Below are 15543 nucleotides of genomic sequence, written 5' to 3'. Positions count from 1 at the left end.
GATATCAAATGGTCGTCCCCTTACTCCATACTTGTTGAAGGCCGTACAGTGTACTATAGTTGTTTACATCATTGTCCTTTGGTCTCTGGTGGATAATAGCCTTGAAACTTATTAGCAAGCATACCGCAATTCCTTATTATTTCTATTTTCTGTTTTGGTATCTATGATGAGTTTATTTACAAACATTGGGTCGATGTCACTGCTTGTGGAGGTTTCCTCCTCGAGGTTATCACCAGCCAAGTAGTCAGCACCTCTTTGTTGACATGAATTATCTTTGATATGGTCATAATAATAATTTTTCGCGTTTCGAAGTATAGAGGAAAATTATTGTACTAACGGTTCTTTCACATATACACGTATGGACACTTGATTATAACTGTAGTATCACGTGACTGGTCATTTTTCGCGGTTTAATTTCCAATTAAACCATTCGGGAAATTAAAACATTCTCTCGCCAACTTCGAACTGGTCAAGTTCTAATAATATGTTGACTCGTATTATTGTTAACGTTTTCAAATGTTTGCACTATATAGGTATATGTTTTTCCAGAATACAGTTTGTTGTATTTTGTTTGTGTAAACATAAGCCAATTATCAGTACTATCCAATGTACATCTCTCGCCACGATCTTCCGGGCATATTAATTATATATATAATTAGGGTTTGGACACAGGTTTCCATATCAACTGAGGTAACTTGGTTGTTGATTTTTCCTGGCCGGCGGGGTTATGACAGAGTAAAAAATGTTCAACTCGTATTGGCAGTTTGAATATTGTTTATATATAAAGATATTATTTTCATGATGTTATTATGTAATTAAAATAGATTATAATAAAATTCGGTGTCCTTCTAGTCTTGTGTGCGATCGGCAATTGTAAAATGTGTTTGAGATATTTTTGCCATATATTAGTATAGTGTGTACTTATAAATTACGTACCAGTTTACAAAACTTTGCATTTTTCGAAAAACTAAGGATTTTCTACCCCAGGAATAGATTACCTTATAGCTGTATTTGGCAAAGCTTTTCGAAATTTGGGTCCTCAATGCTCTTCAACTTCGTCCTCTAGTTGGCCTTTTTTACTTTTATAATCGAGTGTCACTGAAGAGTCCTTTGTAGAAGAAACGTGCGTCTGACGTACAAAATTTTAATCCTGGCATCTGTGATGAGTTTATATTCAAAACATTGCAGAAAAGATACCCCAAATTAACAATCAATTAGAAAAATTGAATAATGCAAATGATAATATTTTCATGACTTCTTTTTTTTTTATTTCACGCAATGCAATGTTATTATGATATTTGTAGTTGGTTACACTTACTCTTCCATATGTTCTTTGGAGGCCGTTGGTGTTTGTCCATCTGTGGTCTGAGTTCGTAGTTTATTCTGTTCACTGGAATTATATTTAATTCAAAAATTTATAATTTCATTTTGACTTGATGGCATTATCAAATAAAATCTATTCATCATTCTATGACAGATCTTTGATTTTCCACACTACGTCAGGGAAAATGTATCGAAAATCCAGACCCTCTAAACCGTCAGTCTTAGAGATTTGACAGTAACAAATATCCCAAAACTGTTTTTTTTATATCGCACAGATTCAATTTCAAGGAAAATGCCACACAACTTTAAAATTTACGAAAATCCCCTTCTGTACAAAAATACTAAATTGCATTTGAAATATTCGTCTGTATATTGTGGAATTTTTTGACATCCTTCTTTCCTTCGTTTAAGCAATACTCGTGAAGAATTGTCTAAATGTTTTCCATTGGCGCTGATATAAAACGTAATCGCATGTAGGGCGGCCTTATTGATTAGTCAATAAGTATCAATTATACAACCATTTTTAACTAACTAACAAGATACCATTTCCTGCTACTTTGATTTTTACTCAGTCCTGTCATTAAAAAGATTGATTTTTTTTTGCATATTTTAAATGGACTCCAACATTTGGTCTCGTTTGCTTTAGTCCTACATTCTGGGGAAAACGGACAAATGAGAAAACATACGAACAATGGACGATTAGAACTGGAAATTAAAATTTGCATTTACATGTTCCCACTAAAAACAAAAAATTGAGAGACAGAAAATAAAATGAATATTGAAAATGTACATCTAATAAGGCATGTACAATTAATGAAAATAAACATGACTGTGATTAGATATTAATCCCAATCAACAGTTGCGCTTTCAATTGAGTTATAATACGCTCCTAGATTATATTTGATCAGAGTATAGAATTAAGCAAAAAATAGTCGTCTGGCTAGAAGGCGCAGAGTTCTTCAACAGTGTATTTCAAAGGCAGGATTTTGTCGTGATCTACTAATCGGCGGACGGCCGTACAAGCAAGACTGGAAGAGTTGTTATGTTGGATCATCAATTTAATGATATAGTCAAACTACCAGATACTTCTGAGCGTTACCACAGAAATCCATGCAACATTTACACTTTGCATCTTACAAATTCAAATTTAATTCAATGGCACCTAGTATAACATTTTTAAAACTTAATAGCCGTACTAGCAAGATAGGAAAAGTTGTTATTTTGGGTCTTCAAATATTTTAATTACAAGATAACTACTTCTCAACAACCACAGAAATCCGTGCAACAAATTCACCGACACGTGTACATGGTGAAATAATAAAGAACTTGAGTTCTGATATGAAATGTAACAGACAGAAAATATTAAGTACTATTTTATCTTGAAGTTATTTCGATTAAACAGTCTATAATAATCAAATGTACAGTAAGTAGTATACTTTTGAACTTCATTTAAATGCTATACGATTGGATTGGGTTTCATAAAAATAGAGCCAATATTCGAAATATCATGGAAAAGACACGAAAATCTCCCTGACAAAGGAGCATAGAATTCTGTTATTGGTCAGTGTTTTTGGATCCTTTCAATTTGTGTACCTTCAGTACATCAAAAATACAACACAGAATACGTATATGTATCGAATTTATAAGCAGCATTTATAACTGATATACGAGTCAAAGAATATCAAGTTTTATTACAATGTGTACTCACAAATTTTCGAATTTAAGCTGCTGTTCCATGGCCAAAAGAACTTTTAAATGTTCCAAATAAATATTCTGTTGCTCATCTGTAGGAAGTTCTATAGATTCTATGTTTATCTTAAATTTCTTCCGTATGTTCCAAATTCTTTTTAAGACTTGTTGACATTCATGAGCTTTTGCACTGTAAATGATATAAATGAACGCATTGCAAGAGGTCTTTAAAATAATGCGATGTGATTATTTGGTCTTGTTAGCTCAGATCAATTTTGTGAACTTTATAGGAGACTGGTAAAATAAAAAATAGGCAGTGGTAATATTTCATATTCAAGAAATAGATGTACGCTTATACAATAACAACTGGTATTATTCTATATATTATGAATATCAACTTATCATATATGACTATTTCGCAGCTCAATTAATAGGAAAGTGTCCGAGCATACTGATTCGTTTGCTTATGCTTTATCTTAATGTAGATTTTTAAGGTTTTAAAATAAAGTCTGAAAAAGTTCCAGTTTAAAGGGACAAGTTAGCCTACTGTCTTATAAAAAGAGAGATATAGGAGGGTAGTTCTGCACCTGCTACTCTCAAATCTACGTGGTAATTACCATGTTTTAAACTTTAAATTATAAAACAAAGTGATCACTAAAGAATACAAATAATTGGAATTTTTTTTCTCCATTTTCTTTCATTATGTTTTATTTCATTTACTTATTTCCCTTGTAAAAAGAATTAAACTATAACGCGTGCATTTTTGAACTCAGTCTATTCTTAATCAGAAGTATATTGTACTGTCTATACATGCCCATCAACATCTATTGAAACAGTTACCATATGTAAACAGTTGCTCGCAACTATAAAATACAAACTTTGCTTTTTTCGCGCATTTTATGTGCTGACCCCATCGAGTCACAAGTGCATCTCTTTTCTTTTTGAAATCAATGTATTTCTCGTCTTCACATAACGTTTTTTTATCTTCATCTTCTAAATCTGGAAACTTTGGTTGAATTTCTGGTAGAACAAGTTCCTCTTTAACACATTTAGCAACATGAATAAATGAATCCCTAAATAATTCTAGGATTATTTTGTCTCTCTCAGCCGGTTGGATTTTATCTAGAAAATATGGTCACATCTAAAATCAAGTTTATTTAATATATTAAAAGTTACAAATCTATACATACTCAAAGGAAATTCATACATATATATGTCCTAAAACTCAGGCCCCTGGTTTTCGAAAGTATACTAAATTGTGTTCTATAAGTTCATATATCTTATAACAGACTTGCTATAAAAATAAAGAGATGTGGTATGATTGCATGCCAATGAGACAACTATCCACCAAAGTTCAAATGAAGTGCATGTGCATATTTGCAGCGTAATAAATTCTTCCGTATGCTTTTTGGGTAGCAATCAATAAAAGCAACACATTATTACTGAATTTAAGATTTTATTTTGAATCGTTGCAATAATATAGTTAGGCAGGTTTTACACTTTCACTTTCGAATAAAACTGTGGTGACATTTTTCATACTAGTAAAATGGCCAGAAAAATGTCCGGTATCCACTCATTCGAGTTTTGTGCACTGAATTAGAACTGTTATTATTATAATAATAAAAGAATGTTATTTTTACTCATTATCACAGCCAGCTTTGATTGTTTTTAACCTTTTTATATCATTTTTTTTTCTTTTCTTTTCGTTTCATTTGTTTGTTTGTTTTATACATATATAAGTTGCCTTTGACAAGCCTAAAAGTATAAATTTCATTACAAAATATAGTGTAATGACACCTTAAACGCATGATAAGGTTTAACACAACAAATGATTCATTCAAAATAAACGTAATTGAGATAATTTTATGATTCACATCCTGAGACCATGTATTTTGACGTCCAAACTTTACGCTACGTTTCGGATTTATCCTTACTTTTCAAGACACTTCCATATACACTTCTTTGTACTGAGATAGGTTACTATAAGACCATCTTAGCAAATTTCTTAGTCCTAGATAGAAGATACTTTCGAAAACCAAGGCCCAGATAAATTGAATTGATACGGCTAAACTGGTTAAGAATGAAGTACTTTGTTTTCCATTTACATACAATTTTTCATCATCATATAAAAAATAGTATAGAAGTATGGCCTGAAATTATTAATCATTTGTGTATAGAGCTTTACTTCACTAATTTTACATCTCTAATAAACTGATGCAAAGCATGTCTGGAAGTTTTTAATCAAATCTTATAATACCGTGTCAAATTCTTATTTTGCATACTTATTACTCGAATTTGAGAATCAATTTTAACATGACTGTTTATAAGTTTATAAAAAATATCAGATGAAAGAGGCCTAGAAATCAATAATCTTCGTTTTTGTCTTGACTGTTGCTGTACAGCAATGTAAATTTTCAAACATAAGAAGATAACATGGATAAGAGTTATATTTATCTTATTAATACTGGTTAATGAAATCACAACAGTGTGTATACAGTGGCTGGTCATCGCGTTAAACTGGACCCCTGTTGTGTTCATTTATCGCTACACTGATGATCCATAAATCGTGCAGATAAGGTTATTTGTAAAAGTTATTTTTGCTATTTGAGTGTCGAATTATATTTGAATGTGTTTGGGTGGAATCAAATGATTCAAGAGATATGACGTGTAATAGTGGCCAAAAATTGGTGGCCGAGATTTTGTTATAGGGGCCAAAAATTGGTGGCCGGGATTTTGTTAAGTGTTTAAACGTTGAACAACAGATGGAGTAGCGCAAAAGATGTTATGCTAGAAATAACCTATGTTTTCATATATTAATATCTATTTTTGACTGAATGTTGTAAGAATTTTTAATCTCAGTTAACGGAGAGGACAAAACAAATGTCAATGATATGTGTAACACATTTAAAACAAATCTTACACAATCAGTGGAAAACAACATCCCACACAAGTTCCTTACATACAAAAACAGACTATACCTTGGATTCATAACAACCTCAGGAAAATGATAAATAAAAAAAATAAATTATATCATAAAATGAAACAAAACATCAACATGATCAAGTATGAAGACAAGTACAAACATCTGAAAAAACAAGTACAAAAAGAACAAAGGGTAGCATATTGGGGTTATATTGAAAAAATGATATTTGATCTACCCATAAATGAACCGGACCAACCATGTAACAATCAGTCAAAACCTAAAAAAACTGTTTTCCTTTAAAAAATCACTGCGCACCGATAACACCGGTGTAGCTCCCCTGAAAAAAGAAGGACAGTTAATAGCAGACATAAAGCAAAAGGCAGACATCCTCGACACACAGTTCCAATCAGTGTTTACAACCGAATCAAATAACAGCATTCTAGACAAAGGTCCAAGCTCACACCCCACAATAACACCACTAGAAAAATCACTACCAGGTTTCAAGACACTTCTACACAACATAAACCCACATAAGGCAACTGGCCCAGATAACATCAGTGGCAGAATATTAAAAGAACTCAAAGATCAAACAGCTCCAATTCTTACACTAATCTTTAAAACATCACTTGAAACTGGCATAACACCAACAGAATGGAAACACGCCAATGTAGCACCAGTATTTAAAAATGGTGAAAAATACGTATACAAGCCAGAAAATTACCGCCCAATATCATTGACATGTATTTCCTGTAAACTTATGGAGCATATCATCACCAAACACATCATCAACCACCTTGAAAAGAACAATATACTGTATAACCTCCAGCATTGCTTCCGTCAGTCACGATCATGTGAAACCCAACTTATTTCATTCATCCAAATAACAGCAGCAAATAACAACAACAACGTTAACACACAAACAGACTTAATTATAATGGACTTTGCCAAAGCATTTGATAAAGTCCCTCATAAAATACTTCTCTATAAACTGAACTATTATGATATTCAAAATGAATCACTAAACTGGGTCTCTGTCTTCTTAAATGACAGAACACAAACAGTTGTCTTGGATGGAGAGTCCTCTGACCTGGCTCCAGTCACCTCAGGTGTCCCTCAAGGCACAGTTCTGGGCCCAGTATTATTCTTGGTATACACCAACGACCTACCAGAATACTTACAATCCAGTAAACTCAGACTGTTTGCCGATGACAGTATCATCTACAAATTTAAAACCATCAAATCTCAAAGTGACTGTGATGCACTCCAGTTAGATTTAGTTGCAGCTGCTAGGTGGGAGCAAGACTGGTTGATGGCTTTCCATCCAGACAAATGCACAGTCCTTACAGTATCACAAAAAAAAACAGTTTAAACATGACTATATCCTTCACAATCACAAACTTGAACTAGTCTCTTCAGCTAAATATCTGGGCATTACACTACAAGCAAAATTAAAATGGTAAAAACATACTGACAACATCATAGCTAACATGGCTAATAGAAACAAATCTTTATGCTTCTTAAAAAGAAATTTAAAAACATCATGTCAGAACATCAAAACCCAGGCATATCTGGCACTAGTTCTTCCTAAGCTTGAATATTCATGTTCAGTATGGGACCCTCACACAGTTGAACAAACCTCTAAAATCGAGATGGTCCAAAGACGAGCTGCCAGATATGTCTGTAACAGGTACCATAACATCAGTAGTCCTACAGACATGATAAACTCACTAAACTGGCCCACGCTACAAGAAAGAAGACTACGCACAAGATTGATAATGTTCTACAAAATAATACATCAAATCGTAGCAATCCCATCTGCTATTCTCATACCATCAGACAGTAGAACCCGCAAAAATCATAGTTTCACTTTCAGACACATTTCCACCAAAAAAGATACATATAAATTTTCAGTTTTTCCGTACACCATTACTCAGTGGTATTTACTACCAGTCCACACAGTCGCTGTAACCACAGTCGACACTTTCAGAGAACAGCTTACACCAACTGTTCTCCACAAATTCATTTAACTCATTATTAGCCTATGTACATAGTTTTAATCACAATTTAAAATTTTGTTTACGCACTCCAAATTCATTTTCAATTATTTTTGTGTTCTTGTAAATATATATAGGCCACGCAGCGCAAAACAGTATATAATCTTCAGATAATGAAGGACTATACTGAAAACCTAAAGAAGGAGAAGAAGAAGAACGGAGCATTAATGAGTAATTCTGTGAGTGCGTGAGAATATATTACTTATTTTTATTTGAAATTAATTAAGAGTCACGGGTCTCTGCTATTGTCATCACTTTCAAACATGTATGTTTATTTAAAGCTACAATTTATGCATCGCAAGTGTTCACTTGAGCAAATTTGACAGTTGTAATCTGTCGTGCTCTTGGAAGTATCCGTTAGATAAACAAGTGAAAGTTTAATGGTCAAGATTTCACGTCCTGTACCAAGTCAGGAAAATGGCCATTGTTATATTATAGTTCGTTTCTGTGTGTGTTACATTTTAATGTTGTGTTTCTGTTGTGTCGTAGTTCTCCTCTTATATTTGATGTGTTTCCCTCAGTTTTAGTTTGTAACCCGGATTTGTTTTTTTTCTCAATCGATTTATGAATTTCGAACATCGGTATACTACTGTTGCCTTTATTTACGACCTATGGTATCGAACATCTGTGTACAGATATTCACACACAGATATTAATGGTTGTGTGGTTTCTACATAATGAGTTATAATGAGCTTTGGTGGTAAGTTTTGTTGATTTGTAACAATAAAATGTATGCACACTTGTCATTTTGACAAATCAGATAAACAGAATTTCCGTTTCAAGAATTGAAAATAAAACTGCAAGTTAATTACACTGGTCATAAGTTTAAATGTTAAAATGATCATTGATTCTAATTAAAAAAAATGTTTTATTGTTTTCTGTTTTCATATACATTTTGACGTAATACTTTTTTACTGCATATTTTAGCGAAGAAAAAGAAACCTTTTATTCTAATTCTTTTATATTTTTTTATTTTTTTTATTTTTGATTACCAAATTTCGCAGTTACTAAATTTAAATGAGAACATTTGTTTTTTTTTAATGTGTGTATATTAAAGTACAATTTATTTGCATATAGATTGTTTCAGATTTTTTTTTATAATTTCATAAACCAGTATTAAAAAGATAAATATAACATAAGTAACTGGTTCTATTGAATAAGTATGTTTTCGAACTGAATGAACATTTTTAAATACTTGCCACTGATCGTTAGATATATAATCGTGGCTAATTAGTAATCAATCAACCTATATAGGTGCCAGCCAAAGTAGGACGTGACACTACAATATTATGTATGCGAAACAAAAACAATAAAACTTTATTATGGAAAGGGTCATCACGGATATATATCCGAGAGGAGAATTCAAGTAACTTGCCTCGTAACTTATAAGGTTTTTTTTAATACGTATAAGGTGTAAGCACATATAAAAAAAGATGATGTGGTATGATTGCCAATGAGACAACTCTCCACAAGAGACCAAATGACACAGAAATTAACAACTATTGGTCGCCGTACGGCCTTCAACAATGAGTGACAAAGGCCCATACCGCACAGTCAGCTATAACAGGCCCCGAAATGACAATGTAAAACAATTCAAAAGAGAAAACTAACGGCCTAATTTATGTACAAAAAATGAACGAAAAACAAATATGTAACACATAAACAAACGACAACCACTGAATTACAGGCTCCTGACTAGGGACAGGCACATAGGCCTATACATACATCATAGATATGTCCTTCATAGATTGAAGGACATATCTATGAGATATGTCCTTCAATCACTTGATATACAAAATTTGAATACAAAGCTCAATAGATTAATTAAATTTGTAAAATGTAAACTTTGTAACAGTTTTAAAACATTTTGGGGGGTCAAAAGATCTGATACCTTATCACAAGGTAATAGTAAATTAGAAAATTATTTCAACCTCAAGACTGACTTCGTAAAGGAGGCTTATTTATCAATTAAAGATTTTAATATAAGAAGAGCTATATGTAAATTGAGAATAAGTGCACATGATCTTAAAATTGAGAAAGATAGGTATAGTAAAAAATACATAGAGAGAAGTCAGCGTCTATGTCATCACTGCCTATCACATGGATCAAATTCTATTGAAGATGAGACCCATTTCACAGTAAGTTGTCCTTTATATAACGAACAGAGAAAATTATTATGGGATAAAGTAAACAGTTTTTGTAATAATTTTAAAGAATTACCCAAGGATAAAAAATATTTCTGGCTGTTCACAAATGAGCATTTACCAACTCTTATGTGCCTAGGCAATTATATAATTAAGTGTTTAGAAATAAGATCCAGGTGGATACAAAATATATAAAATTATTATGCAATTATTGTTAATGTTATGTAAGACACATGATGTGTTAGGCTCTGATCCTGATCCTGTCCAATATATGATAGTATTATATTAGGATATAGTTTTTCTTTTTTCCAATCATATTGTGCTTAATATTGTTGTAAATGATGCCCTTTATGGGTTCTTGATTAGATTAATAAAATTCTTATCTTATCTTATCTTATCATACAGAATGCACATGTAATTCATGAGTAAATTTCGAATAGATCCGTGTATGGCATAATTAACTTACCATCCATTTCGACAAATATTGATACCAATGATTTTTACTTCCTTGTTCAGTTGTCAATGCCAAATCAGGCGATATGTACACCTTAAAATAGATAATATATATTGGCTTTTTTAAACACCTGTATAAACATGTAAATTTCGCCTAATCTTATTTTCGATGTATAAAACTACTCGTCTTCTTCTCAATATTGTACACGAAAACGCAAATTCTAGACGTATGATATAGTGGTATAAGATATCTTTTTGTAGGACGATATATATCCCTGATTTCAGTTACTTTTAATTAAAACATTTCTCACGCCTCTAAAACTATCTTAAAATAACTCATTTTCGTATCAGTGCATATTCATATTTGCAGCACCGACTTGCTGCCAAGCCATTCGGTTCATCAGAATTTCAAAAAGGGGACAAAAACATTAGGTTGGGGGTAAATTAAATAATAATAATAATAAACCCGTTGTTAACAGTCCGGATTTCAAACTTATCATTTTATTTACGGAATTGACCTCATTTTACAATCATAGAAAAACTTCCGGTTACAAAATTTGCATTTTTTTCTTCAACCAAACATTAGTACAATTTTAGGTCAATCATATTTTAGCATGGATGCAGAAGCGTGGGGACAACTTGTCAGCTTGACAGATATTGACACTGAACCAATAATGCTAATGTCAGACTCATTTACCATCGGAAGGGCAAAAGGTGTGAACATTAAACAAGAAATTATATTATATACATATAAATAAAAAGACGTGGTATGAGTGCCAATGAGACAGCTCTCCATCCAAGAGGGTCGTAATGGGGGTACCTTCATGACGAATAACTTTTAAAAATTTTGCCAAATCAGGTTAACGGTAGTTTTTGGTGCATGACGATAAAATGTACACTTTCTTTAAGACGATAAGATAAAAAAATCGACTAATTTTGCCAAATCACATTAATTTTTTCCAAAAATTACAGTAACGATAATTTTTTGAGACGTCTGAAGAATCACAGTAAGATTTAAACCAATTTTGCTGAAAATGACCGTTTGACGCCTGACGGTAGAGGGCATTCTTACCCTCATCCAAGTCACAATGTTTAAAAAGTTAACAATTATATGGGGACAAAGTCCCCAATTACAGTAGAAAAATAAAAAAAAAATTTAAAAATCAATCTACTAATGAACTCAAAATCGTTAACTTTTAATTTTCTAAATTTTTTATTTTCCCGTATTAGTGCAGAAATCTCTCCTCCTTCAGGTCTCGATTGTAACGAGACTTTGAGTAAAATATATATTAATCAGTCTAGTATAATATACATGATATAGGAAGGAGCACAATAGCAATTTCAGTTTAATTATTCTTTCACATGTTTAATGAAAAAAAAAAACGTTACCAGCTGATGATCATGATGATAGTGTTTCTTTGTTTACATTAAAAATGACGTCACAACTAAAATCCCAAATAACATGACCAACATCGAAAACCTTTTCGTATTTTTGTTTCTTTTTCAACAGATTCTGAAGTTAAAATATCAAATATGCTTGAATTAAAAAAAATAATGTATACAGACTTCGTCCCCTTTCACAGGTAACAACTGCCTCATATTAGGTCAAAGTACAGACTTCAACACGGAGCATAGGCTCACACTGAACAGCAAGCTATAAAGGGGCCCAAAATTACTAGTGTAAAACAATTCAAACATGTCAAACAGGAAAACGAAAGGTCTAATTTATATAAAAAACCAGAAACGAAAAACACCTATGAACCACACCAAGTCACCAACAAACGACAACCACTGATCAACAGGCTTCTGAAATGTATAGTCTATAGACATTATGAATCCAGTTCTGTTTGCCCTGATTCACGTTCATCCTATTGTTCGCCCTGGGGCCGTTTGCCCTATGCTTGTTCGCTCTGATTTTTTTTTCTTTTTCATTTTTGTTTTGTTTTAAGTGTTGTATATAATATAATCATGATAATGTTTATATATTTGAAGAGCATGTTAAAGTTTGTTGAAAATTTCACTGAATTTATATGTTGTATTGATGCTACCAAATAATTACTTTCCTTCCATTTGCACCGTATGATACCAGGAATACAAGGTATTCAATATAAAACAACTGAATGTTATAATATCTGCATGTATTTATCTTTATTGATATATTTTAACAATTCTTAACAATCATTAACAGTTATAATAAGATCCAATTCGAACTTGGCATCACAGACAATTTATGAGGGTATGGAAGGGGGTGGTGGTCCTTGATTTCTGTATTCTTTAATTTTTTCGCTAATTATTTTTTCCCTTAAAAATAATGGACATTGTTTTTTTTCTGTAATCAGTATGTTTTTACCAATTTCTTTATATATAAATTGTTGCAGTTATTTTTTTATATTTTAGCAATCCACTATTCTCTATTCTTTATATTTTTTGCTCATTTTTCTCTATTCTTAATTTTTTTGCTCATTATTCTCTATTTTGTAAACCCCATCCACACTTATAGTTACAAAATGTATGTCCTTACACTATTATTTTAAAGAGCACAGATATAGGAAATGTGTCAAAACAAACTTGAGATCAAAGAAGCCAAGCTGCATGAGAAAAAAAATCCCTTTCATGTTTTACAATTCGTACATTGCTGTTTTTACTCATTCCAAGCTAGTCCATGTAGTCTATCAAAGACAAAAATCAGTGAGATCAAAGGCATCATAATTATACTCAATCAGCTTACAAAATTACAATCAAACAGTCATTTTAAAATAATAATCATTCTAAATAAAACAAATGCAAGAATGAAGACCTTCTATTTTCTGGTTAGGACCTTCATGTTGGTAGTTAGCTACACCCATTAGCTATATAGACATTCATATTTTGCAGGTTAAAGAAAATCCAAAAGCATTTAGAATAAATCCATAAACATGATAAATCTAGTATAAATATAATCTTAAAATATGTAACTTTATATAACTGAAAGGAAACTTATGTGTTTGCTTAAGTTCTTCACAACTGATTTGATGTGTAGTTGTGTGGCCGGTCGTTGTACAAGACATCAGGAAATTCATCAAGAATATATTATTCAAACATAACTAGTAAATGGTATAAGTCTTTTTTGCATACTAGATAATTATTAAAAACATTGACATATCAATTATTTCATCATTTATAATTTCAAGATATTTTTTATCATTTGTTTATTGAAAATGTATGGTTTATACAGGAAAATGAAGTAACAGGTGTCTTTACTACCTATCACCTGGCATGCTAGGTGTGAAAATTTAATAACTAAACCAACAGCCTCCAATAAATGTTGACAATACATTAGTCTACACGCTCAACCACAGGCCCACCATCCCAGGCTTGTAAACCTGCTGTCAGGCCTGTAAATATCATCTCTTCAGACCACTAGAATCAAACTAACATTTTTCATAAGTTTAGCTTCGCTCATTAGATTCAAAAGTTTATCGTGAAGACTGAAACATGGGTTGAAAGTAATAAAAATGATAAAAGTGATTTTTGAAGACTCCTTTTTAAAAACAATGAAATATTTGCTGTCTTAAAGTTATTCAACTGTGAGACATAAAAAATGGCAGAGACAAACAGTATTTATCTTTTACTTTAATATTTTGTACTAATAAATCATTGTAAATCACTGTTTATTAAGAATTTACAATAAAAATAGGAAATAAGAACATTTAAAATGACTATAACTCTTTCATTATTTCATTAAAATCAGTAATTGACCAGGTAGAGAGCGGTTTTTATAGTCATTGATAGTAATGTCCACTCAAAATTTCAATCAACAAGTATTTCCCTGTATTTACTGGCATTTCCCGCATGCATGGTCAATACTAGTATTTACCACTTTTTAGCTCACCTGGCCCAAAAGGCCAAGTAAGCTTTTCTCATCACATGGAGTCTGTTGTCTGTCGTCCTTAACTTTTACAAAAATCTTCTCCTATGAAACTACATTCATTATTCATGTTATTGGGGTACCTAGTTTGAAAAATGTGTCCCGCCTGCCAACCAAGATGGAGGACATGGCTAAAAATAGAACATAGGGGTAATATGCAAGTTTTGTGTATTATTTTGAAAACCGTTATAAATGAAGAAAATCTAACAGGAACTAAAATGTTCAGAATGTTGAGCTCTACCAATTGATCACATACGTCAAAACTGTCAGACAACTTCTAGGAGTTATTTCCCTTAAATTACAAATTTTACCATTTTTTTCATTTTTATACGACTGCAAAAAATTTGCGTTCATATATTGCTATCACATCGTCGTCGTCCGATGACATTTGGTTTCTGGACAATAACTTTAGTATAAATGAATGGATCTCTATGAAATTTAATCACAAGGTTCAATAGCACAAAGGGAAGGTTGGGATTGATTTTGGGGGGTTTGGTCCCAATTGTTTAGGAAACAGGGTAAAAAAAGGGCCAAAAAAGGCATTTTTTTTCTAGTTTCCAGACAATAACTTGTGTATAAGTGTATGGATCTCTATGAAATTGTACCACAAGGTTCCATACCACAAAGGGGAGGTTGGGATTGACTTTGGGGGTTATGGCCCAAACCGATCAGGAATTAGGGGCAAAAAAGGGGGGGGAAGGTTTTTCTGGTTAATGGACAATTACTTAAGTATTAGTCTATGGATCTCTATGAAATTGAAACACAAGGTTCCAAACCTCAAAGGGAAGGTTGGGTTTGACTTTGGGGGTTATAGCTCAAACCGTTTAGGAATAAGGGGCAAAAGGGGGGAGGAACAAGGTTTGTCTGGTTTCCGGACCAATACTTAAGTATTGATCAATCAATGGATCTCTATGAAATTGTACCACAAGGTTCCATACCACACACAGAAGGTTTGGGTCAATTTGTGGGTTTTGGCTTTAATCATTACGAAACTAGAGGTCAAATAGGGGCCAAAAACAAGACTTTTCTAATACTGGCTAAGCTGGTTCT

The 15543-nt window shown here is 32.3% G+C and overlaps 2 protein-coding genes across 3 annotated transcripts in view; one reads left to right on the top strand and one right to left on the bottom strand.

Annotated features, from left to right (window-relative positions):
* Window positions 1-10669, bottom strand: part of LOC127711734 (myosin-2 heavy chain-like) — a 54113-nt gene extending 43444 nt beyond the window's left edge. For both annotated transcript variants that reach the window (XM_052217843.1, XM_052217844.1), the window contains exons 1-4: window positions 10600-10669; window positions 3891-4134; window positions 3032-3202; window positions 1319-1390 (exon numbers count right to left, since the gene is read on the bottom strand). In XM_052217843.1, coding sequence (XP_052073803.1) covers window positions 1319-1390; window positions 3032-3202; window positions 3891-4134; window positions 10600-10606 — 494 coding nt within the window. In that variant the 5' untranslated portion in view covers window positions 10607-10669. The remainder of the gene's footprint in view (window positions 1-1318; window positions 1391-3031; window positions 3203-3890; window positions 4135-10599) is intronic.
* A 464-nt stretch (window positions 10670-11133) lies between these two features.
* Window positions 11134-15543, top strand: part of LOC127711733 (E3 ubiquitin-protein ligase CHFR-like) — a 48034-nt gene continuing 43624 nt past the window's right edge. Inside the window, exon 1 of the mRNA XM_052217842.1 lies at window positions 11134-11300. Within this exon, the coding sequence (XP_052073802.1) occupies window positions 11201-11300 (100 nt within the window). The 5' untranslated portion in view covers window positions 11134-11200. The remainder of the gene's footprint in view (window positions 11301-15543) is intronic.

Source organism: Mytilus californianus, unplaced genomic scaffold, assembly GCF_021869535.1.
Source record: "Mytilus californianus isolate M0D057914Y unplaced genomic scaffold, xbMytCali1.0.p SCAF_8, whole genome shotgun sequence".
In the NCBI taxonomy this organism is placed as follows: Eukaryota; Metazoa; Mollusca; class Bivalvia; order Mytilida; family Mytilidae; genus Mytilus; species Mytilus californianus.
The sequence above is the reverse complement of the archived record's forward strand: the minus strand, read 5'-3'. Positions and strand labels throughout refer to the sequence as shown.